Source organism: Chiloscyllium plagiosum, unplaced genomic scaffold (genome assembly GCF_037043375.1).
Source record: "Chiloscyllium plagiosum isolate Xiang-an unplaced genomic scaffold, Cpla_swu_hap1 HiC_scaffold_1, whole genome shotgun sequence".
Classification (NCBI taxonomy): Eukaryota; Metazoa; Chordata; class Chondrichthyes; order Orectolobiformes; family Hemiscylliidae; genus Chiloscyllium; species Chiloscyllium plagiosum.
Genome location: NW_028270139.1, coordinates 1,294,835 through 1,321,544, shown reverse-complemented (window position 1 = coordinate 1,321,544; position 26,710 = coordinate 1,294,835). Strand labels below are relative to the sequence as shown.

The 26,710-nt window shown below is 41.2% G+C and overlaps 1 protein-coding gene across 1 annotated transcript in view; it reads right to left on the bottom strand.

The window, feature by feature from the left end:
- dchs2 (dachsous cadherin-related 2) overlaps nucleotides 1–26,710 on the bottom strand; it is a 142,447-nt gene that overhangs the window by 15,465 nt on the left and 100,272 nt on the right. Inside the window, exons 14-16 of the mRNA XM_043700192.2 lie at nucleotides 23,240–23,347; nucleotides 11,759–11,970; nucleotides 8,736–8,887 (exon numbers count right to left, since the gene is read on the bottom strand). Of these exons, the coding sequence (XP_043556127.2) occupies nucleotides 8,736–8,887; nucleotides 11,759–11,970; nucleotides 23,240–23,347 (472 nt within the window). The remainder of the gene's footprint in view (nucleotides 1–8,735; nucleotides 8,888–11,758; nucleotides 11,971–23,239; nucleotides 23,348–26,710) is intronic.

The following is a 26,710-nucleotide window of genomic DNA, read 5'->3' as shown; positions in this document are numbered from 1 at the left end:
TAAAAATGTCGATTTGATAACTGCATTGACACTTATCAAAAATGGTAATACAAATATACCACAGAACTACTAAACTGTATTTTGTAAATGGTGCACAGTGTGACCAAAATCAGTTTTCAGGCCTTATCGCCATGAATTCGGTGACCTGCATGCCTCAAGTAGGGTGGCAATGACAGCGAAAAAAAGTCAGCATTTATTGTCCTGTTACCATTAAGTGGACTTAATCTCATGAGTCTATAATACATAAATAACATGGAAATCAAAATTGCTTTCGATGGTTTTACACTTGAACAGAATTCGGCTGTTGAAATATATATATATCCCTGGAATGTAATTAATAGAATTCTATGAAATATTTAAACTTTACCCTTACAGTAAAGAGACATTTTGTTGAATGAGATGTAACTGGGAGTTGCATTTGACCAAAGTTGGTGTATAGATAGAGTTAATAGTAGTTTTCCCTCGGATGGGAGATTTCAACTCAAGGGGCCACATTGTTAAGGTGAGAGGAGGGAGATTTAAAAAAGACATAAAGGGCAAATATTTTACTCAGAGGTGTGTGGAATGAACTTCCTGAGGAAGTGGTCAATTCCTGGAATGGCGGGACTACCTTACACTGAAAGACTGGAGCGACTGGGCTTGTATAGAAGACTGAGAGGGGATCTGATTGAGACATATAAGATTATTAAAGGATTGGACACTCTGGAGTCAGGAAACATGTTTCCGCTGATGGGTGAGTGCCGAACCAGAGGACACAGCTTAAAAATACAGGGTAGACCATTTAGGACAGAGATGAGGAGAAACTTCTTCACCCAGAGAGTGGTGGCTGTGTGGAATGCTCTGCCCCAAAGGGCAGAGGAGGCCCAGTCTCTGGATTCATTTAAGAAATAGTTGGATAGAGCTCTCAAGGATAGTGGAATCAAGGGTTATGGAGATAAGGCAGGAACAGGATACTGATTAAGGATGATCAGCCATGATCATATTGAATGGTGGTGCAGGCTCGAAAGGCAGAATGGTCTACTCCTGCACCTATTGTCTATTGTGGTGGATGAGGTTACAATTACAATGTTTAAAAGACATTTGGATAGATACATGAATAGGAAAGGTTTGGAGGGATATGAGCCTGAAGTAAGCAGGTGGGACTAGTTTAGTTTGGGATTATGTTTAGCAAGGGCTGGTAGGACCGAAGGATCTGTTTCCAATGCTGCATGACTCTAAGTGTTAGTTGTGAGTTTCATGGAGGATATCTCTCTGTGAGGTCTAGAGAGACTTTTCAAACTATCTTCCCAAACTTGGCTCATTATCTTTGCACCATACTCATAAGGCATCCCCCTTGTTGTATTCTCCTATTTGTTATAGGCAGAATATATGTCAATACTGCACCATCCTGGACTTCTGGCGTTGGCACATATTTGAAGTACAGCGTGTACTTCATCCAGCATTGGCAGTCCTGAACTGCCCTGCAATGCTTATGTCATTTGGCTTAGACAATTAAGACAAAAGAAAATTGGGGCCCCTGTTTGTAGACAGGCACCTAGAGATTCTGGTGGATGGGAAAGTGCTGAGGAAGACAATCCTCTTCCAGTAGGACTGACATAGAAGATCACAATCAGAGACGGTCAGCCCGGTTGGAGGTTACCATCCAGGTCACTGGAGGAATGCCCAGCAATGCTACAAAAAGGGTCAATGACCTTCTCCACAATGCCAGGATAAGTATCACCATCTTCTCTCTGTTACATCACATTCACTCTATCTCTGTTACTGCACACATCTCCCACTAAGGCTCATGGTCTACCACTCTTGTCGTTGTAACCAACATCTCCCCTTATTCTCTCTCACCCATCCCCCACCTCCCACACTTTGAAGCCTCATGCGTTTTATGTTGCTTACTCACTCAGTTGGGCACCTTAGCACCCCCCACCCCCACCTCCCCCACTTCCACCAGTAGTAATAGTTGTGCCAGGGAGTTTCATCTCATTTAATCCCTCCCCTTGTATCAATGAAGGAGAAATTAGCCCACAGTAGAGTCAGGTCAAGTAGCGGAGTACCCAAAATTCATCACTTTGCTCTCTAAAATGAGAGACTCCTGGTCCGGGCCAGTGAGGACCACAAACATTTATCTGCAAATACCCAGCAACCAAGTAAGAATCATTGTCCATTGTCATGCCACTTTCCCATTACTAACACCATGAATGTACTCTTAACATTCCCTGTCTTTTACCCTTTATTCACAATGCAATCTCTCTTTCGTCTCCTGCAGGTTCCAGTGGCAGTTGCTTGGTGGTAGCAGCCAAGAGGCTGGCCTTGTAACACAACACCTCCTTGACCTCTGAGGAATTAGCCATAGATACCCCAAGAGGAGGAAAGCAGCCTCTGAAACCCATCATCAGCTCAGATATAGTCTCCTCATTTTTCTTTTGGTTAAAGTCAAGAGCACATGCTTGTGAGCACATCACTGCCATGACCCCCCCTACAGTTGGCTGAGGAAGAAATGCCCCAAGTCACTAGGCCAGCATTTATTAGTCCTCATCACCCAGAGGGCAGTTAACAGTAAACCAAGCTGCTGTGGGTCGTGAGTTGTATGAAGGCCAGACCACGTAAGAGCAGTAAGGATATTAGTGAACCAGATAGTTTTTTTTCTGACAATCAACAAGGGTTTCATGATTATCATTAAACTCTATTTCACATTTTTACTAAATATACTCTCTACCATCTTCCACAGCAGGATCTGATAGTCCGGTCATAATACCACAAAGCTATTATCTCCCCAGGTGCAAGAACAGATAATGAATTCCGAGGATCCAATTCCTTCTGAGAGTGCCCTGTCATAGGCGAAGTAGAAAAAGCACTGGAAAAGCACAGGAGTCAGGCAGCATCTGAGGAGCAGGAGACATTTCAGGCATAAGCCCGTCATCAGGAATGCATGAAGGGGTTATGCCCAAAATATCTCCTGCTCCTTGGATGCTGCCTGACCTGCTGTGCTTTTCCAGCGCCACATTTTTCGAATCCGATTCTCCAGCATCTGCAATCCTCACTTTCTCCAAGCCCCGTTATAGGACCATCCTAACCATGCAACAACTTAGATATTCACACTTCAGGATTCTGTGGCAGGATTGTAATTTCACCTACTGAACCACAATTCACATGAGTTGATCATAATGGCATGGAATGTAATGGATAACTATTAAATGAGCAGAAAATCTGTTCTGCACTAACTTGTGGTCAATTTGCACAATTACAGTACAAATTGAACAGTCTGACTTCAGCACAAATGAGTTGGTTTCATTGGGAATTATAAGAATGTATTCATTCTTCCAATTTCTTGAAACATCAATTGTGAAAATCAGGGTGGCATGATGGCTCAGTGGTTAGCACTGCTGCCTCACAATGCTAGGAACTTGGGTTAGATTCCACCCTTTGGTGACTGTCTGTGTGGAGTTTGCATATTCTCCCTGTGTCTGCATGGGTTTCCTCCCACAGTCTAAAGATGTGCAGTTTAGGTGAATTGACCATGCTAAATTGCCCATAGTGTCCAGGGATGTGCAGGATAGGTGGATTATCCATGGGAGATGCAGGGTTATAGGAATAGGGTAGGCAGGTGGCTCTCCAGGGTTGGTGTGAACTCGATAGTCTGAAAAGCCTATGGACACACAGGCTTTCAATTTGGTTGTGGGGAAACAAAGCAGTTCCTCCGGTCTGGGTTTTCTGGTGAGAAGATGCAACTTCACCATCTCCGAAGTTAAGAAGGTGGTGGGTAGGTGGGTGAATCTTTGTAGCACACGTTACATACAGAAACACTCCCCTGAGACTAAGTAATGTGTATGTCTTGGTGGTATCGTTCTGGCCAGAGACTCCAACTGCAGCATTGATGTGGATGGACAATCTGTAAGGCCTGACAGCAAACCGGACTCCACATCCAGAATCCTGATGGAAATAGTGAAAGTCACCAAGCTGGACAACTTCAACACCTGTGCAGATGCAGCGCAGTGTAGATACACCAGGTCGCAGCCAGACAGGTCTAACCGCTCAAGGGTAGATTTCCTGTTTGTGTCTCGCAAGTTCTCAGCCAATCTCTCAGAACTCCAAGATACTTGAGGCCAACGACATGTTATTGCAATAGGCTAATTTTCATTTCCCACCTCATCCTGCTTTCTGCCATGATATACAAATTGAAGTTGGTGTGACCATGGACCTCTTGCTTTATACACTAATATCCTCTCAATCCAGTCTTCCCCTTCTGGTTTTGTGCTTTAGATTCTTGAGTACTGCCACAGCAATCCAAAGGAAGAGAGTGAGCAATACTTTAGCAATGACAAAGAAGCACTCTCACTCGGACACTGGCCATTATCAACTAACATATGGAAACTTTCTGAATTTGAGGCTAATAAAATGAGGTGAGTCACCAGGCATGCATGATCCATAGCCAGGGCAGACAAAGCGAAGCTTCGACACCGGCTCTCCAAAGGCTGAGCTTACAGATAAGGGTTTGGGTGAAGATTTAGACTTTTTTAATTTCAAAAATATACTTTATTCATAAAAAGTGTTTCTATATATATATACACAGTCACAAATAGAGTTTGGTTCTGCACAGTACTGTAACAAGGCAACAAAAAAAGATTGTAGTTTGACTCGATCCAAACAAACCAAAGACATCTCTTGCATATAAAAGACGACATTTACATGCATGTGAGGCACTAGGAGGGTCTGAACTGACCCGCAATTAACTTCAATAGGAAGACCTCAGACAGTGGTCTTTTCCCTCTGTGCCTTGGTGGCAGCTAGAGTCACAGAGTCCTACAGCACAGTGACAGGCGCTATGGCCCAAACTGGACCAAAGTGTCCATCTATACCAACCCCATTTCCCTGCACTTGGCCCATATCCTTCTCAACCTTTTCTATCCATGTATTTGTCCAAATGCCTTTTAAATGTTATTAGTGTACATGCCTCAATCACTTCCGCTGGTAACTCATTCCATATGTGTACCACCCTCGTGTAAAAAAAGTTGCCCCTCAGGTTCTCTTTTATTCTTTTCCCGCTAACCTTAAACTGATGTCCTCTAATCCTCAATTTCCTAACCTGGGAAATAGACTAAGTGCATTCACCCTACCCATGCCTCTCATGATCATATGCACTTCTATAAGATCGCCCCTCAGTCTCCTAGACTCGAAAGAAAAAAGTCCGAGCTTATCCAAACTCCCTCTATGACTTAGACCCTTCAGTCCTGGCAACATCCTTGTAAATTTCTTCTGCAGCCTTTCCAGTTAAATAACATCCTTCCTACAATAAGGTGAGTTTCACATTCCTGATGAAGGCCTTATGCCCGAAACGTCAATTCTCCTGTTCCTCGGAAGCTGCCTGACCTGCTTTGCTTTTCCAGCACTACACCCTTGACTATAATATAGTGACCAAACTGAACACAACACTCCAAGTGTGGCCTCACCAATGTCCTGTATAACTGCAATTTAACTTTCTAACTTCTATACTCAATGTACAGACTGATGAAGACCAGTGTGCCAAAAGCCTTCTTCACTGTCCTGTCTATCTGTGACTCCACTCTTCAGAGGAGCCATGCACCTGAACCCCAAGCTCCCTCTATTCCACTACACTTCTTAAGGCCCTACCATTCATCGTGAAACTTCTACCTTGATTTGACTTTCTAAAATGCAAGACCTCACACTTATCTATATTAAACTACATGTGCCATTTCTCGGCACTTTTCCTCAGCTGATCAAGGTCCTGCTGCAATTTTTCACTGTCCATGATACTGCCTATTTGAGTGTTATCTGCAAACTTACTAATCATTGTACATTCTCATCCAAATTAATGTAGAAAACAAACAGCAATGGGCCCAGCACTGACCGCTGAGGCACTCCACTTAGGCACAGGCCTCCACTCCAACCAGCTGCCCCAAGCTTTAGATTGTCCTCAGCACATTGTCCTGGACCTTGTCCTGCCGGTCTGCAACACTGGTTCGAGGTCAACTCTTCGTTCTGGAAGTTTTGGGCAAATCAAAGAGTGTCTTTCACAAGTTGATGGTCCTCCAGGTGCAGTCGATGTTTGTCTCGGTGGGTGCCCCGGGGAACAGTGTCCTGCGTCGTGGACTTGTTCGGAACGAATCTTGACAAAAACCACTGCATCTTTCTTCAGACTTCTTTTGCAAAGGTATATTCTAGCAGGATATTTGTGACAGTCTCAATGCTCCCACAGCTGCTTCGAGAGCACCTGAAGTGGCGGAGACTAACCGTGGGTATATGAAGGATCTCACCACCAGCCAAGCGATGTCTTGGTGCTTATTGGAAAGTTCTGCTGATGAGGTGTTCAGTCTGCTCAGGGAACCATGTGACAGGATTTACCTTCTCCTTTTCCCTCAGAGTGTCAAGGATGCTTGTGCTGACCACTTCCTGATAGACCAGTGCTCAAAGGTGTTTTGCTTTGCAATTTTCTCCATGAAGGACGGGTGATACAGAAGGGTTCAACTATTTAGAATGTTCCACGGCAACGAGGCCAGTCCCATCCTTCACAACACTGGGGACAGGTAGAACCTCAATATTTAGTGACACTTGATGTTTGCATACCAGCGTTTATGCACAGATTGATGCAGCTGCACACAAAGTTAGCCATTAGGATGAGGGCAACACTTGGTACATGCTTCTCTCTCTCACCAACAGTTTTATATTTGGTTTCCCTGCAGACATTGTTCATCTTAGACCTCCAGACAAAGTGCAAGTTGGTTCGGGTGACTGCAACAGCATAGCTGCAGGGGATGAGCCAGACCCTGTGCCACTTTCAACAACAGAGAGCGTGCCTCACACCTGATGACCAGGTTTTTACCCGCAATGGAGAGGGAGCAGTGTTCCCAAAAGACCAGATTCTGCTTCACCTTGGCAATGCCCTCCTCCCAAGGTTTTGCACACGCCTCAGCCCCTCTGTTCCTGTTAGTTTCATGACCCTTGCTAAATGCGCACTTGTCATCAGATGATGGCTGTCATCAGCCACAAAAAATATAGGGACACCCCTTCTCCCTAATTTTTCCCTGAAATTCAAGCAGTGGAACGTCTCAGAACATAAGCACTATGGTGTCTCCAGACTGGCAAACAGGTACTGACTTAATGTGGATGTCTTTCCAACAGTTGATGTTGGCAAGATCTTTCAAAGTTACCTGCTGAAGAGTTCCTGACACAACGAAAGGAATCTAAAATGCCCAAACACCGTAATAAGGGAAGCACAGGACCGCTGTATGTAGGATCTCTCTATGCACTAATCCTGGAGAGAAAAGAAAATAACACACAGGCTCCAGTCCAGGCACTTGAGACAGGGTTGGGAATGAGGCAGGAATTAATCACTAGAACAGGAGGTAATAATAAGCCACATAACAGGAATGGGAATCCTGCAATTGGATCCCATCTATTAATTTCAAATGCCCCCACCTCCATTCTGACACAGATAGAAGCTTGAAAATCCTATGGGTCTATGTTTTGTAGAAAGTTTGCTGAGTGGTTTGCATTTGTTGCCCATGCCTAATTCTACAGTGGACAGTTAAGGAAGAGTCAACCACATTGCTAAGGATATAGAATAACATGTACACCAAACCTAATTAGACTTCCTTCCCTGAATGGCAGTAGTAAACCAGATGAATTTTTCTGACAATCGACAACAATTTTGCGTTATTAATTATGTTCTTAATTCTAGCTTTTTATTGATCCCCTGTCTCTGGATTAATAGTCTAATGATAATACCACTAGGCCATCTCTTCCCACAAGGAAGTTGAGTACATTAAGATAGATTTCTAAAAATTACAATTTAATAAGGCCACAGCGAAAGGGGAAAATGCATTTCCAAAGTAAATGGAAAGGCAGAGAAGCTACATTAAAATTGTTTGGAACCTTGGTTAGACCACATTTGGCAATAGTTTTCAACAGAAAGGTTGCTACATATTACAAAAAGGATGGAGAAGCAGGAAAATAAATGATACCAGAACTGAGCAGTTATACTCATCTGGAAAGATTAAGCAAATTGGGACTTATTTCTTTTAAGAAGAAAAAATTGGGGTAAGACCTGATAGGATTCTTTAAGATTCTGAGAAAGATATAATAGGATAGACCAAAGCAAAGGGCCATAAATAAAAGATAAGTAATAATAAATTCAGCAGAGAATTAAGCAGAAACATATGCAATTAAAGGATGATTAAAACATGGAAGAGTTGAAGCAATTAGCATAGGTGCATGCAAGGGGAAATTAGATATGCAAATGAGGGAGAAAAGAATACAAGGATATGTTGATAGAGTAGATGAAATAGGGTGACAGGTGACTTGTGAGGAGTATGAACATTGCCATTGACTTGAGGGCTGAATGTCCTGTTTTTTTTTAACTGGAATTTATATGTAATTGATAATTATGGTTCTTCTTACCTGTGTGGACATTTGTGAAAATCAACATAGTTGAACTAGGACAAGCTTCAACTAAAAATTAAAGTGACGATGGATGATTATTGGCATCATATGTACCTGGGTGATATTTCCATTCAAGGGCTAATTTTGAAGTTCACGACTCGTGTGGTAAGCTAGTGAAATCGATAACCAATTCAGTGTAGAACCATTTAATTTTCATTTCTATTTACCATTCAAGCAAGGAAGATTATTGTTATTACGCTGGGTGCACAAATTTATGGTTTCAAGCATGCTAGATAAAACAAATTTAACTACAATTTGATATTGCACAAGGAACCAACACAAACCTGTAGGAGGAAATTACTTCTCGATCTAAAACAGCATTTGTTGTAATAATTCCTCGAGCTGAATCAATAACAAAAGCCTTGTTTTCATTTCCAGATATTATGGAATATTCAATTTGGCCATTAAGCCCATGGTCAGAATCAGATGCAAAAACCTGTCAACGATACACAGCCATTCAGGATTTATTCAAATATTTTATTAGTTTATTGGACTCAACATCTTATGACTTTATTGGTAAATCGGTTAAACATTGCAGACAAAGTATTTCCCATTCTGCATTTGTTAATGAAAGTATATTCATTACAAGTTTTGCATTTCCTGTTCCATACATATTACAAGTTCATGATAACAACAACTACTTGTATTTAAGTAGTAATGAAGGCATCCCAACATTTCATAGAGAAATTATAAACCAAAATATTACCCCACACTTTAGGAGATATTAAGATAGATAAATTTAGCCAAAGGAGTGTTTTGAAGGAATGTCTCAGGAAGAAAGTGAGGCAGAAGGCAAGATCTACGGATGGAATTCCACAGCTTAGAACCCAGGCAGCTGAAGATGTGGGCATTAATGATGGAGTGATTAAAATCAGGGAAGCTCAAAAGGCTGGATTTAAAAGAATTTAAATATTTCAGAGGTTGTAGGGCTGAAAGACATTACAGAGATAGGGAATGGCAAAGCCATAGAGGATTTGAAAACAGGCTTGAGAAATTTTAAGACTGAAATGTTGCTTAATCAGAAGCTAATATAGATCAGTGAGCACAGTGCTAATAGGTGAATGGGATATGTGCAAGTTAGGATATGGGCAACAATGTCTGTTCTAGTCCTTCATGCGGTGTGCAGAACTCTGTGATGCGTGCATGGCAGCGACTTCCAGAACAGGAAGTCAATGCACTGTCATGCTGATCATGTCAACTGACATGCAGAACCTCAGATGTGCAGCTTAGAAGGAACACTATTAGCCAGCAGAGTTTGGATGATCTCAAGTCTGGAAGGGATATAATGTGAGGTTGGTTAGGAGCTCATTAGCGTAGTCAAATCTGGAGGTAACAAATGCATGGACAAGTGTTTCAGCAGTAGGAACGCTGAGGCAAGGATCAAGTCCGGTGATAGTGCAGAGGTTAATATAGGCAATCTTAATTTTCATCGCTGTTGTTGAAAATTGATTCCGGAATAAAGTAATGACACCAAGGCTGCGAACAGAATGATTCAACCTCAAACAGTGGCAAAGGAAAAAGATGGTGTTGATGGCAGGGATCAAAGGCAATATTTAATCAAAGGAAAATGTTGGTTGCCCTGTCTTGATGTTCGACAAGCACTTGGACAACTTAGGGGCAGTGAAGGATCGAAAGAGGTGGCAGTGAGGGAAAAAGCTAGTTCTGTGTTAAGGTAGGGATTGAAGGATATCAGGGTGTGTAAGAATTTGAATATGAGGTTCCAATTAGTTCAGCCATGATTTTACTTAACGGCGGAGAAAGTTCAAAGGCTGAATGACGTCCTACTGCTCTTACTTCATATATTTGTATCAAAGATGGGCAAGAAGTTGAGAGACAATAAAGGTGAATTGGCTATGCTAAATTGCCCATAGTGTTAGGTGCATTAGTCAAGGGTAAATATAGAGTGGGGGAATGGGACTGGGTGGGTTGGTCTTCAGAGGGTCAGTATGGACTTGTTGGTCTGAAGGGTCTGTTTCCATACTGTAGGGAATCTAATCTAATTTAATCTAATACATTTAAACAATCTGGAGAGGGAGGCTGGAGACTCCCCAAATTGCAGGGTTTTTTAAAAGTGATTTTAGTGTTTACCTTCCCTCATTTTTCTGGAAGTCTACTCCCTGTACTGATCATCTTTTGTATGAACTACTTGATATCTGTCCTAAAATTATCCTTCACTAACTACAATCTATAATTTTTAAATTTAGAAGAATAGTTTGGATTGATATACGTTATGCGCCTGACTGATTTTCAGTGAAATTAATGAAAATTGGGAGATGTGTAGAATGGCCAGATAATGCACATTGGCCAAATTTTACAAAACACACCCAAATCCCACCATCAATAAAGCTCCCTGTTGGCAGCATGAATTGGAATATACTCCTTGTGTGTGATCAATTATATAATTTATATCTGATGTCTCTGAATTGTAATATCTTAAGGTCTCTGAATTCTAATTTCCTGTTTCATCGCTAACAATGTGGGTGGCACGGTGGCACAGTGGTTAGCACTGCTGCCTCATAGCGCCAGAGACCCAGGTTCAATTCCCACCTCAGGTGACTCTCTGTGTGGAATTTACACATTCTCCCCGTGTCTGCAGGGGTTTCTTCTGGGTGCTCTGGTTTCCTCCCACAATCCAAAAATGTGCAGGTTAGGTGAATTGGCCATGCTAAATTGCCTGTAGTGTTAGGTGTAGGGGAATGGGTCTGGGTGGGTTGCGGGTCGGTGTGGACTTGTTGGGCCGAAGGGCCTGTTTCCACACTGTAGTAATCTAAAAAAAAAAATCAGGGTTCTGATTTTCCCTTGAGCTTCTTTCAAGTTCCTGCAGGAACTACAGCAAGAGGTTAGCAAAACCTTCAGAGAATTGGTGTAGATAGCAATGCACTGATTCACTGTACTTTTTTTCCAGGATAGGGTGGTGACAATGGAGATTGGTTTCTGGATCACACTGATTTTCTTACAGCAGGCGATTGTGAAAATCATCATGAGAATGCAGGGCCCAGACCTCTGGTGTAGCATCAATTGAGTATATATAAACCCTGTTTTATCCTCACAGCATTTCTCCATCTCTTGCAAATTTTCCACTTTTTTTCACTGCTGCTTGTAATTTAATTGTACATTTGGTTAACTTCTATGGTATCTAATTCAGTCATCTTTGGAAGATTTGAAAATAACTTGGAGGATTGTTCAAATTGACCTGCTGTGCAGTATTTCAATTGTCAACTTAATTAAAAATTTGCTATAAGTAACATACTCGTTCTTCTGTTTCATAATGTATGTCTGATCATATACAATTTGAGACAACCCTTACCTGCATGACATATGTGTTACGTGTTTGGCCCTCCCATATTGATGTCTTATAATAATTTTGTTGAAAATGTGGTTGGTTATCATTTACATCTTCAATTAAAATAGTTAACTGGCTATATGCTGTCTGACGATTATTCTTTGCCAACAATACCAAATGCATCTTGGTTCTGACTTCATAATCCAGAAATTTGGAATCATTTACCACAATCTCACCTGAAAACAGAAATAAAGCTTCATAACATATTGAAATATATGAAATATTTTTTATTCATGAATATTACTCAAGAATATTACTTTATCTTAATTGTTAGCTCCTATGAAGTCCTGTGATGTGAACACTGTTTTACTGTGAACACTGGATATTAATAACATCTCCCAATTTTTTTTTACACCTAAGAGGGATTGTGATTTTGGATAGATATGGCAGTGAAATTGAAGTCAAGTTAACAACTGGTGTGGAAAATCTGGGTTAGCAATTTATCCATTTTACACAATCAACAGCAACCCACAGTGTGCAATCTAAAAAAGCATTGCTGCATTCAAAATGGAGCTTTAGCACTCACTTCCATTACCTGTGAGAAAGAGCTTGCCCATCTCAAAAGAATCCATTTTAGACCACTTCCATTGCTTAATACCATCCTTATGTTAGTCTCAGATTGGGAGGGGAGAAAGAATATTGGGAAAGACTCCAATAACAGATGAAGAATACCCACTCCAAAGAAAATTTTGAAATAAACTGCACTTTTTTGTTGTTGTTGTTGTGTAAGGGTTTCAAGACCTTAGAGCAGACCTAGGCATTTTACGGCCCACGGGCCATATCCGGCCCTTTGGTTGTTCCTGTCCGGCCTGCATGAGGTCAATCTTAAATTAGAACATAAATGAAAAAGTATTTACACCATGCACGCAATACAACTGTGTTGCTTTTGTTTTGGAAAGGATGCTTTTCTTATTTACGTATGCACATGCGCATGTATGTGCGTGCGTGCGTGAACAGCTAAAAGTGATGCTTGCTGGCTAGCCCTCAAAATGTCAGCTCACGCCAATACAAGTTATGTCATATTCCACAAAATCGCCAGTAACAGTAAACTGTTTTTTGATGCAGAGTTTATTAAGGACTGCTTGTTGGACTCTGCAGAACTAATATGCCTGGAGAAAAAAGAGGCATTTGAGAATGTGCCCCTCTCCCGACGCACTGTAACGAGAAGGATTGGGAACATCGCGAGAAATCTGGAGCTTCAGCTGCAGCAGAGCGGTCAACTTTGACTTTTTTTCCTTGGCTTTGGATGAGAGCTGCGACGTACGTGACACAGCCTAGCTACTCATCTTCGTACGTGGGATAACTACGGACTTTAAAATCATTGAGGAGCTGGCAGCCATGCAGTCAATGAAAGGAACAACAACTGGTAATGATTTGTTCATGGAGGTAAATGCATGTTTGGACACTAAAATGGGACAAGTTGGCGGGTGTGACAACGGATGGCTGTCCAAATCTAATGGGAAAAAATGTTGGACTCTTAAAGAGACTGCAGGATAAAGTGACAGAAATTGACTCTGAACTAAAATTGGTATTTTTGCATTGCATTATACATCAGGAAGTGTTGTGTAAGTCAGTGTTAAAAATTAACCATGTGGTTGATGTTGTAACTAAAATAGTTAACTTCATCAGGGCAAGAGCTTTGAATCACAGGCAGTTTGTTTCACTTTTGGAGGAAAATGAGACTGAACATCGTGACAAAGACTACCACACAGCTGTCAGGTGGCTCAGCCTGGGCAAAATGCTGAAAAGTGTATGGGACCTGAGAGAAGAGATTCAAGATTTCTGTGTAAAAAAAGGGAATGGCATTCCACAGCTTTCAGATGCAGACTGGATTGCAGATCTTGGTTTTGCTGTTGATGTGACTGCACTTATGAATGAATTAAATGTGAAACTGCAGTGCAAGGGCCTGTTTGTGCATGAAATGTACAACTTCGTGAAGGCTTTTATGAGAATGTTGCAGCTTCTCTCAAGCCAAATGGAGGACAACATTCTCACCCACTTGCCAACACTGAAGGAAGCTGCCCCTTCAGCTGATCACCTCCACAGGTACTCATCTATGTTAGAAGCACTGCATGGTGAATTTTCAAGACGATTCCAAGACTTTAAAACGGTTAAGAATGAAATGCACATGATTTTTTCCCCATTTACATGCAATGTGGAGAATGCACCTGGTGATGTTCAGCTTAAACTCACTGACCTGCCGTCTGACACATTTCTGACAGAGTACTTTAGGTCAGTCTCACTGCTTGATTTTTACTCTTCCCTCAAAGAGGAGAACTTTCCACACATGAGCAGGCATGCTCAGAAGATTCTAGTCCTCTTTGGATCTACCTATATATGCGAACAGACATTCTCAGTGATGAAGTTCAACAAATCCAAATACAGATCCTCTATCACTGATGATCACCTCTCAGCTGTCCTTCGCATATCTACCTCAGACATTCAACCAGATTTCAGTGCACTTGTTCAAGCCCAAACAGACTGGATATTTCTCACTAAACAAGTAAAATGAACTGAAAAACATCAAAAGCACTTATGGCTTTTTGTATAGAATTGTTTGTTGTTTGTAATACTGAACAATAATGAAACAACTTTTCATTATTGGTTTGTGAGATTAACATGTTAAAAATAAAATGAAATACTGAAATTATTGTTTTATTTCTTCTATATTGACCTACTCCACAATTTCATATCTTTATTGTAACAGAATATCCTTATTCTTTTGATTATAAGTTTCAGTGCAAAACTATATAATTTAGTACTTTTTACAATGGGAGAGAATTAATACTGAGCAGAATTATGTTCAACTTATTGTTAGTTCAGCCCTCCAACACAACTCAGGTTTCTCATGTGGCCCCTTGGAAGAATTAATTGCCCACCCCTGCCTTAGAGGAACTCTGTAGCAATGTCACAGAGCGACATATTACTCAGTATAAAACTGCAGAATGGGTGGAGATAGAACACTATGGAAAAAATCTACCAAACGAGACTCCAACCTGGACATAAACACACACATACAAGATAATTAAGTTTGATAAAGACTAAACTAGGAATCAGAGCCTGGAACGTAAGTAAGAAATACTGTTACTTTGAAGTTTAAGCTTGCAGGCAATTCTTGACTTTGTCTTCTACACAAGAAGTCTGCAAAGAATCCAAACTCTTGCTGTGGCATCAAACCACAGAAAAAAAGATGGTATAGCACAATCATCTTTAGAACAACACAGATTTAACAACAACTGTAAACAACTAAGAATACCACAACACAAAAAAACGAGTGTAGAACATGGAGATCAAAACTTCAGTAATATGCTCCCAAATCAAGGAAATAATTAATATCTTCAAGTTCCTATCAACAACTAAACAACATTACTAAAGTGACCAATACCAATCTTTCCATCAGAAAAACTTTAAGCTTTCAGATCCATTTGATAAATTGACAAATTGGCAGCCTTAGAATACTAAAAATTCAAACAGCTTCAGGAATGACACCAGATCAAATGCAGAACAGGTTAGCACGTTTCTGTACTACAATGGGAAGCTCAGATCACACATTACATAGGCAACATCAATAAAAAACAATTACATGTGTCAACCTTTAACAGGTTTTGATCAATACTTCACTTCAAGAATAAATGGGACACTTATGAAATCAGGCTTCAAGAGTGGATATCAACATCCCAGTGAGGCTGCAGATAGTTTTCTTTATAACCAATATATGCCATCTGAACAATGCAACTATGGAACCTGACAAGAAGAGCTCATTCATAATAGAACTGTATTAGCTTCTTAGATAATTCAGTTATTAGACTTTTTCAGCAGAAAGAGAACGTAATTCTAGAATGAATAGTCCAAATAGGAATGGATACAGAATCTAGAAAACTGTTCAAGAAGAAACTGAGGGTTTGGTTAAGAAAAAGAAGGAAGCATAAGTCAGGTAAGGACAGGAGAGATTGAATGAATCCTTAGAAGAGTATAAAGGCAGTAGAAGTATACTTAAGAGGGAAATCAGGAGTGCAAAAAGAGGACATGAAATAGCTTTGGCAAATAGGGTTAAGGAGAATCCAAAGGGTTTTTTTTACAAATACATTAAGGACAAAAGGATAAGAAAGGAGAGAATACGGCCCCGCAAGGATCAGCAAGGCGGCCTTTGTGTGGGGGAGATACTAAATGAGATTTTGCATCAGTGTTTACTGTGAAGGATATGAAAGATATAGAATGTGGGGAAATAGATGGTGACATCTTGAAAAATGTCCATATTACACAGGAGGAAGTGCTGGATATCTTGAGATGCATAAATGTGGATAAGTCCCCAGGACCTGATCAGGTGTACCCTAGAACTTTGTGGGAAGCGAGGGAAGTGATTGCTGGGCCTCTTACAGAGATATTTGAATCATCGATAGTCACAGGTGAGGTGCCAGAAGACTGGAGGCTGGCAAACGTGGTATCATTACTTAAGAAAGGTGGTAAGGACAAGCCAGGGAATAAGAGACCAGTGAGCCTGACGTTGGTGGTGGGCAAGTTGTTGGAGGGAATCCTGAGGGTCAGGTTTTACATATTTTTGGAAAAACACAGACTGATTAGGGATCATTAACATGGCATTGTGCATGGAAAATCGTGCCTCACGAACTTGATTCAGTTTTTTGAAGAAGTAACAAAGAGGATTGATGAGGGCAGAGCAGTGGACGTCATCTTTATGGACTTCAATAAGGCATTTGATAAGGTTCTCCATGGGAGACTGGTTAGCAAGGTTAGATCTCATGGAATACAGGGAGAGCCAGCTATTTGGATACAGAACTGGCTCAAAAGTAGAAGACAGAGGGTGATGGTGGAGGATTGTTTTTCAGACTGGAGGCCTGTGACCAGCGGAGTGCAACAAGGATCGGTGCTGGGTCCACGACTTTTCGTCATTTATATAAATTATTTGGATGTGAACGTAGGACACATAGTTAGTAAGTTTGCAGATGACACCAAAATTGAAGATGTAGTGGACAGCGAAGAAGATTACCTCCGATTACAATGGGATTTGGATCAGATGGGCCAATGGGCTGAGGGGTGGTAGATGGTGTTTTATTCAGATAAATGCGAGGTGCATTTGCTTTTGAGAAAGCAAATCTTAGCAGGACTTATACAATTAATGGTAAGGTTCCCGGGAGTGTTGCGGAACAAAGATACCTTGGAATGCAGGTTCGTAACTCCTTTAAAGTAGACTTGCAGATAGATAGGATAGTGAATAATGTGTTTGGTATGCTGTCCTTTATTGGCCAGAGTATTGCGTATAGGAGTTGGGAGGTTATGTTGCAGCCGTACAGGATGTTGTTTAGGCTACTTTTGGAATATTGCGTGCAATTCTGGTCTCCTTCCTATTGGAAGGATGTTGTGAAACTTGAAAGGGTTCAGGAAAGATTTACAAAGATGTTGCCAGTGTTGGAGGATTTGAGCTCAAGGGAGAGGCTGAATAGGCTGGGGCTGTTTTCTCTGGACCGTTGAGGGCTGAGGGGTAACCTCATAGAGGTTTATAAAATTATGAGGGACATGGATAGGATAAATAGACACAGTCTTTTCCCTGGATTGGGGAGTCCAGAACTAAATAGCATAGGTTTAGGGTGAGAGGAGATAGATATAAAAAGGACCTCAGGGGCAACGTTTTCACACAGAGGGTGGCACGTGCATGGAATGAGCTGCCAGAGGAAGTGGTAGAGGCTGGTACAATTGCAACATTTAAAAGGCATCTGGATGGGTATTTGAATAGGAAGGGTTTAGAGGGATATGGGCCAGTTGCTGGCAAATGGAACTAGATTAGATTAGGATATCTGGTCGGCATGGATGGATTGGACCTAAGGGTCTGTTTCCGTGCTGTACAGCTCTTTGACTTCGTGGCTCTAAATGTGCGGCAAAAGATCAAATTAAAGCAGCTTTTTCTGAAGTGTGTTGACTATTTAAAACACAATAAACCAGCTGACCAAAGAAGCAAATCTCTTGACTTAGCAGTAAACCACAAATGACAACACTACCCAAAGCAAATGCTTAAATCCTGAGCAATTTAATACTACATTATCTTGACAACAGTTGTGGTTCCAAACCCTCTCAGCAGTGAAGACAAATAACATATTGTGGCAAAAGAGTGACTGCTCGACAATGTGCAACAGTCTGAAGAACAGACCAAGTAACAAATATTCTCAAATATATGCATATTCATACAATGGAACTGAAACTTGAAAACATCAAAGCTGCAAGAGAACAAGATTCACATGAAGAAAACAACACTTCCCACTAGAACTGACAATGACATTCAACATTAATAATGGAGCTGATAGTGTATAACCACCTTGAAAACAGATGAATCAAATTAAAGATTTTTGGTGGGGCGGGAGAGAACAGGACAAAAAGTATAGCAAATGTTCGAAAAAGAAGTAATCTAGGTAACTTATTTGGTATGTACATCAATGTCATTCATAGAATTGTATAATTTGATTTGATTTATTACAGTCATGTGTACAGAGGTACAATGGAAAATGTTCTCTTATGTGTTTTGCAAGACAAATGAAACAATACAAGTGCATCAGGGTAACAGAACAGAGTGCAGGGTGCAATGTTACAACATGATAACATAACAGTGCAGGATGCAATGTTACATCAGGGTAACAGAACAGAGTGCAGGGTGCAATGTTACAACATGATAACATAACAGTGCAGGATGCAATGTTACAGCTGCCGAGGGGGTGCAAAGAGAATTCAACATTAACATTAAAGAGGTCCATTCAAAGGTCTGATAACAGAAAGAAGTCATTCAGCCCCCTGTGTCTGCACTGACTCTGAGTATTTTGACTTGATGCCAAACTCCCCTTTCACATAACCTGCACATTGTTTCTGTTTTGATACTAATCCAATGCCTTCTTGATTGCCTCAACTGAACCTGCACCTACCACACTGGCAGTACATTCCAGACGTTAACAGCTTTTTTTCTATTCACTATAGGATGTGGGCTTTACTAGCCAGCCAGCATTTATACTGCTCATCCCAGTTGTTCTCCAAAAGTTGGTGGGGTGCTGCCCTCTTCCAGGGCTGCAGTCCATGTTCTGTAGGTTGAACCACAATGGCCTTAGGGAGGAAATGCCAGGATTTTGGCCCAGCGACAGTGAAGGAACAGTGATATATATTTCCAATTTGGGATTGTCAGTGGCTCAGAGGGGATCTTGTAGTACCTGCTGTCCTTGTCTTTCTAGATGCGAGCGGCACGATGGCACAGTGGTTAGCACTGCTGCCTCACAGCGCCAGAGACCCGGGTTCAACTCCTGCCTCAGGCAACTGACTGTGTGGAGTTTGCACATTCTCCCCATGTCTGCGTGGGTTTCCTCCAGGTGCTCCGGTTTCCTCCCACAGTCCAAAAATGTGCAGGTTAGGTGAATTGGCCATGCTAAATTGCCCGTAGTGTTAGGGGCAGGGGTAAATGTAGGGGAATGGTCTGTGTGGGTTGCGCTTCGGTGGGTCGGTGTGGACTTGTTGGGCCGAAGGGCCTGTTTCCACACTGCAAGTAATCTAATCTAAAATGCATATTAATGAAATGTGTGCTATTGCAGAATTACCTATACTGTAAAGGATGGGGAATACATAGGTTAGGAAGACAGAGGAACTGAAACAAATCTGTATTAGTAGAGAAATGGTGTTGGAAAGAGGGATTGAAGCTGATAAACCCCCAGCATTTAATCATTTACATGCCAGAATACCTAAGAAACTGGCCCTAGAAATAGTGGATGCATTGGTGGTCATCTGCAACAATTTATAAAGATTAGAGTATAGCTAATGCTTTATTAATTTTTAAAAATTAATCTGGAACTATAGTGAGCCTAACCTGGTAGTTGAGAGGATGCTAGAATCCATAACCAAGGATTATATAGCAAGGCACTGAGAAAACAGACACAGAATTAGACAATGCCAGGATGGGTTTACAAAAGGGAAATCATGCTTGATAAATCAACTGGAATTCTTCAAAATCGTACTAATAGGGCAAGCCAGTGATGTGGCTTATTTGGACTTTCTGAAGGCTTTGCCAAAGTTCTATATAAGAGAATAATGTGTAAAGTTAAAGTGCATAGGATTGGGGATAGTGTACTGAGATGGACAGACCAACAGTTAGCAGACAAAAAATGAGTAGCAATAAAAAAGTTTTTTTCTGAGTGACAAGCAATGACTAGTAAGATGGCATGGAGATCAGTACTAAGATTCCAGCTATTAACAACATACGTTAGTGATTTGAACTAGACGTAACATTTCAAAATTTGCAAATGACACAAGGATGGGTGGAAGGGTAAGCTGAGATGAAGACGCAATTTGGGCAGGCTGACTGAGGGAGGCAAAATATAATGTGGATAAATGTGAGGTTATCTACTTTTGTGGAAAAAATAGGAAGACAAATTATTATTTGAGTGGCTGTAAATTGAGAGAAGAACATTCACTGAAACCTGGTTGTCCTTGTGCATCAGTCACAGAAAGCAAGCATGCAGGTGCAGTAAAGAAGGCAAACTATTTGCTGGCCTCCATAGTGAGAGGATTCAAGTGCAGGAACAAGGTATCTGGTTGCAATTATTGAAATTAGTGGGACGACACCTGGAATATTGTGTGCAGTTTTGATCTCCTTATCTGAGGATGTTCTTGCTTTAGAGGAGCTGGCGTGAAGTTTTACCAAATTGATTCCTGGATGGCAGGACTGACATATGAAACAAAACTGAATTGATTAGGATTATATTCACTGCAGTTTAGAAGAATGAGGGAAATCTCATAGAAACCTATAAGATTCTAACAGGGTGAGGCAGGTTAGATGCAGGAAAGACGTAACAGGTGGTGGATGAGTCCAGAACCAGGAGTTGTAGCTTAAGGATAAGAGGTAAACTTATTCGGACTGAGTCAAGGAAAAGTTTCTTCACCCAGAGAGTGGTGAGCTGTAGAATTCACTATCACAGAAAAGTGGTTGAAGCCTAAACATTATGTGTTTTCAAGGAGGCAAATATTGGTTTTATAGCAAAAGGGGGTCAAGGGATACAGGTGAAGGTGGGGTTAGTTTATGGAGCTTGATAATCAGCCATGATGGGAGGCACAGTGGCTCAGTATTTAGCACTGCTACCTCACAGCACCAGGGACCTGGCTTCGATTCCAGCCTGGTTTGCATATTCTCCCCATGTCTGTATGGGTTTCGTCTGAGTGCTCTGGTTTCCTCCTACAGTCCAATGGTTTGCAGGTTGTGTGGACTGGCCATGCTAAATTGCCCCATAGTTTCCAGGGATGTGCAGGCTATGTGGATTAGCCATGAGGAATGCAGTGTCACAGGGGCTGTGGCTGATCTTTGGAGGGTCGGTGTGGACTTTCACACTGTAGGGATTCTAAGATCATAATGAATGATGGAGGAGGCTCGAAGGATCGAATGCTTCTATGTTTAGGCATTCCATCTGATTGTGATGCCACACCAACCTCAAGTACTGACGGTTTATCCAATATCCTCCATATCAGTGTTAAATCCTAGCGGCTAATTTTCTTCATCATTCACCATGATCTGGGTAGTCTTATAGGTTAAAACAGATTCAAAGTACTCATTTAACTTCTTAGCAATGCTGCATTCCCTATATGTAAATCTTCTATTTTGGTCCCTAATCATCCTAATGTTTGCAATAGGGGAAAACGTTTGGTGACGGCTATTGCACAAAGCTTTCAGGAGCCTGAAGCAACCTTGTGGTGATGTCACGGTGTTGCATATTATTAATCATAAATACTAGTGCGGCGGAGTTAGAACGTTCTGGAAAACGTCTACATCAGATCAGCCTGACATGTGGACATGAATACACAAAGAAAATAGCTTAGTCCTTACCTAACGTAATCATGAGTTACAGCCTGTATATCTATAATTACTCTATACAGCAGTATTTAGTATTAATGCACAATAAATAGTGTTGCTTTGAAATCTAAGTCTGAAAACAGTCGGTAAAGAATCCAAACTCATAACATAGGATCAAGCCTCATGATAAAAAGAAAGGCTGCACAATGATTCATCAGTGAAACAGTTTCTGCTTCATCCAATGCCAGTCACAACAGGCGCAAACATAGACATTAGATCATTCAATTATTTATTTAAAAGGCTAATGCCACCGGGGACAACTCTGTAGTATCCAAAGTAATAAGGTTTTTGATGTGTATCCAATGCTGTTCAGGCACACAAATTTAGCTATTCAACTTTGACTTGTCTGCATTAAGTTTCTTCCTAGAAAACAGAAATTAAACAGTACTTTGTTGAAAGGTTATAAAACACAGAGTATTAATTTGTTTCCTTGGTCCACAGCTACTGTATGATCAGCCGTATATTTCCAGCATTTTCAGGTTTTATTAAATGCTAATAAGCTTCTGAATCCACATGTGATCTGCTTGTTTCCTCATCTGATAACTGTCAGGCTAGCTGTACTTTACTAATTTCTTTTATTTTAACATGGATACAAAATTGGCTGAATGATAGGAAACAGGTCAAGGGAGGTTTCTTGGATAGGAGAAAGGTTGATGAGGAGTTCCCCTTGTGATAATGTTGTCACTTTAAGAGGTTATTTTGTTCTGTTTTTTGAAGAGGGGTTGTAAGGCAGACGTGCCCCCAAGTTGTCTCTAAGAAAGTAAACAATTTGTGAAGCCTTGGGTTTTTTTTAAAGTTGGAACAATGGAAGCAGCCTGATTGTGGTCAGTTCTCAGGCAGCAGGCCTTCTAGTTCTTTTTCAGTTTTCTTGTTTAGTTTTAAGCAGAAGCCTTTGGGGTCTCAGAAAAGTTGGAAGCTTCAGGGCATGCCACCTAGCAGCTCCTTTCACTGAATTTCCTCTTGACGTTTTGTTCCTCGTGGATTGGAGAACTGCATGTGGGAATCTGTGTCTGAATTTGCCTTATTGCCAAGGGGTGTGTTTGTGGGATGTTACTATATTGGAACAATTAATTAGCAATCGTCACTGCATCTATTATTCAGTTAAGTTTTCCAATAGTAAGTTATTCTAAATTCATCTTACTTTTGTTTTAAAAATTGTGTTTTGCTTAATTTGAGTAGATTGACCAGTCACATTGCATCTGGAACATGGCACTTCACATGTACCTTTAAAATAAGAAAAGGTTATGGTCTAGGCTTCTTAAAATATTTTGAGGGGATCTAGTCTGACCCATAATACCCAGGATCCCTAACCTTAACCCTATTGCAGGTGGAAAGCCACAAAATCAGTTAAAATACTGGTTTTACACCCTACCCAGTGTTAATTGCATTTACTTTAATGAAGAGCAAAATAAGATAGTCTATAAAACCAGCCCGTGCACCTGACTCACAATTTCCTGATGGTCTGGTCAAGTTAAAATTCTCACATTTCTGTCAGGTTAAGTCCAGAGTATTCATACATATTACATATAAAATTGTAGGCTAGAACTAGTAATTTCTCTTACCAGTTTTTGAATCTATGTGGAATGCTTCATTTTCATTCCCACTAAAAATGCTGTAAGTAACTCCATTTGTGTGGTAGTCTTGATTTGTGACAGTCAATACCAGCGTGCCTATACAAAGGAAGAATATTTACTGCTGCAATAAAATGATGGATCATTGAAAGTGGTTCACCAGCATGGATCCTTAGCAATTTGTAATTATATCAATGAGTGTTAAAACAGTGCCATGCAAATATACCAATGTTAACAAATCCCCTACCTGTCAAAGGGCTCAAAGCAGCCTTTTTTGAGTGGACCAAGAAATATAGCACTAAGGTTTTCACATAATATAACATTGAATCCAGAATTATGTATGAAACCAACAAAACTGAAATGTTATGAACATACGCACAAGGAGCAAGAGTTGGTTACTTGACACCATAAATCTAATCCATCATTCAATAAGTTCATATTGATCTGATTACATGCCTCCCTACTCCTGAAACCTTTTACCCTTTTACTTACCTAGAATCTACCCACCTATGCCTTAAAAATATCCAAGTACTCAGCTTTCATCATCTTTTCAGGAAACCCACAAAACTTTGACAAAAAAAACTCCTCATTGTGGTCTTAATTGATTATTTATTTATTGTCACATGTGCTGAAGTTCAGCGAAAAACTTTGTTTATAAACAGTACAGGCAGATCATAGTAAGCAAAGACATACATAACAAAAGATTTAGACAGAGGTATACAGGTTACATTGAACAGGGCGTCAAAGAGAGATCAACACTGGAAACACCAGCAGTATCTGAGGCTAGAGAGTCCATTCAATAGTCTAATAACAGCTGAGAAGAAGCTGTTCCTGAACCAAGTGGTGCAAGTGTATCTTTTGCCTAATGGAAGTGGTTGTAGGAGATCATTTCCAGGGTGCAAAGTGTCTTTGATGATGTTGGAAGTCTTTCCGCAGCTTTTTTCAAACAGTGACGTCTAGTTCTAGATTCTCCGACAACTGGAAGCAACCTTCCACTAGATCCCTCAGGATCAACTTCTAAACTCCGACAAATACAAGCCAGCCCATCTAACATTTCTTCAAATTACAGCATTTTCATACTAGGTATTAAGCTAATATACCTTCTCTGCTTCCTTCCTTAAATAAAGAGACCAATACTGTACACAATATCCCAGAGGTGGCCTCACCAACATTGTGTATAAGAGAAACATAACCTTCTTACTTTTGTATTCAACTTCCCTCGCAGAAAATAACATTCTATCCCAACCTTTTGTGACTCATGCCTGGGTCACCAGATTTCTCTGCATTTCATAACTTTGCAATGCCTTACATGCTTCTTGTTATTGTTCCTGTCAAAGTGGACAATTTCATAGTTTCCCTTATCATGCTTTATTTGCTGATTTGCTTAGCCTATCCTATAACATCTTAGCAGCCCCCTTATATCTTTTGTTGCAGTCTATCTTGCAGTGAGTTGCTTTCTTTGCGAAAAGTTGCATGAGAATTACTTTATCATGAAATAAATTGTGCTTGTGCAAAATACAGGAAACTTAATACTGTATTGAACAAGTGTTTGTTAGAAATAGTTGCATTTTGATATTGTGCTAAAGCTCCCCCTTGTGACCAAAAATTACTAGGCATTAATACCACGTTCTAGATTAGAGTGGTGCTGGAAAAGCATAGCAGTTCAGGCAGCATTTTTACCTATTAATACCGCGTTCTAATATGAGCTAAAATTAAGGAACAAAAGCCTCAAAAGTAGTACAATTGTTTACCATAACTATATTTTTATATGTATACAGGAAAAATAGCCTGAACCTTAACTCACAAAAATAGGTGGAGATAAAAATCTCAAATCCAACTGAATTCACCACTTCTGGCTTTAAATAAGATGGGAAAGGGGCTGGCAGCCACCCTCTTCCAGAAGGCAAGGTGGTCAACTGTAAATGGATGAGACCAATGATTTCTGCTTTAACTTATCTTTTCAGGTTTTTACCCCTGGTTGGCTAGGTTTTCAAGAGCAAGTGAAATCAACAGCTGAGGAGACACAAAGAGCTACATTAAATTCATATAATTCCCTGCTCAAAATGACCCATAGCTGGATTTAGGGATTGGAACCCCCAACTTGCAATGCTTCCACCAGTAGCAACAAGGCACATTCCCCCGAAGACTGTCTCCTGCAAAACTAGAATCCGGGTTTGTCAATCAGGTTAACTACTCAATTGTGACCCTAATCAGGATCATTCCATGGTGGCAGTGGGGGAACAGCATTCGGGCCAAGCTCCTGAGCTCAGGGTTCTAACACTTCCATTTGCCTTTGTTTTCCCTCTTTCTTTTACTTTTGCTCTTTCTTTCCCATCCCCAGTGGGAGTGGTCTCCTTCCTGGAGCATTAGCAGTGGTGGGAGTAGTCCTATTCTTGGAAGCGTCAGCAGCATTGGGGGCAGTCCCATTCCTGTGAGTGTCGGCAGTGACTGTTGCAGTCCCTCAGAGCGTTGGTAGTGGTGGGAGTGCTTCCTTCCTGGGGCGGGGGGGGTCGGCACTAATGAGCTTCTTTGCTGAAACAGTGGTCCCAGGAGGCAGAAATGATATAAGCCAGAAGAGGCCCTGGCTGCTCTGGCATGGTAGACTCAATACCAAGTTTGAGCCCAGTTTGGGACTCAGCAGATTCAGCGATAGCTGTAATTGCCAAGATTTGCTCAGTGCAGAATCATGGCAGCGATGACATCACTGGAGACAAGATGGCGCCTAGAAATGGTGACACAGTTCCAGTGCCAGCAGCACTGCTCCAAGCCTCCAAGACTTTGAGTGCGAGCAGCAGCTAAGGTAAGACAGTTTGTTTTAAAATTACTTACCGGTAGCGGGCAGCGGTGTTTTTTTCTCTCTTTACAGAAAGAGCGGGAGAGGCAGGAGGAAGTGACGAAGGATAGGATTTTTTTTTTCCTTTAAAAGCGCGCAGGAGAGGAACCCAAGGCACTACAGAGGTAGTGTCTCCCACCCGCCCTCCTCCTCTAACCTAAATAATAAGACCCGTTGTGGTAAGTAGGTAAGTGCTGCATTTTGCTTGTTGTATTCTTTAGACCCAGTTTTTTTTATAAAAGGTTACTTTCAGAGGGATGGCAGTGAAGGCAGTACAATGTTCCTCTTGCAACATGTTTGAGGTGAGGGATGCCATGGACGTCCCTGCTGATTACACTTGCAGGAAGTGCACCCATCTCCAGCTCCTCCAAGACCGTATTAGGGAACTGGAGCTGGAGTTGGATGAACTTAGGATCATTCGGGAGGCAGAGGGGTCATAGATCGGAGCTTTAGGGAAGTAGTAACTCCAAAGATGGCAGATAGATGGGTGACAGTGAGGGGGACTGGGAGGAAGCAGCCAGTGCAGGGACCCCCTGCGGCCGTTCCCCTCAAGAACAAGTATACCGTTTTGGATACTTGTGGGGGGGACGACTTACCAGGGGTAAGTAACGGGGCTCAGGCCTCTGGCA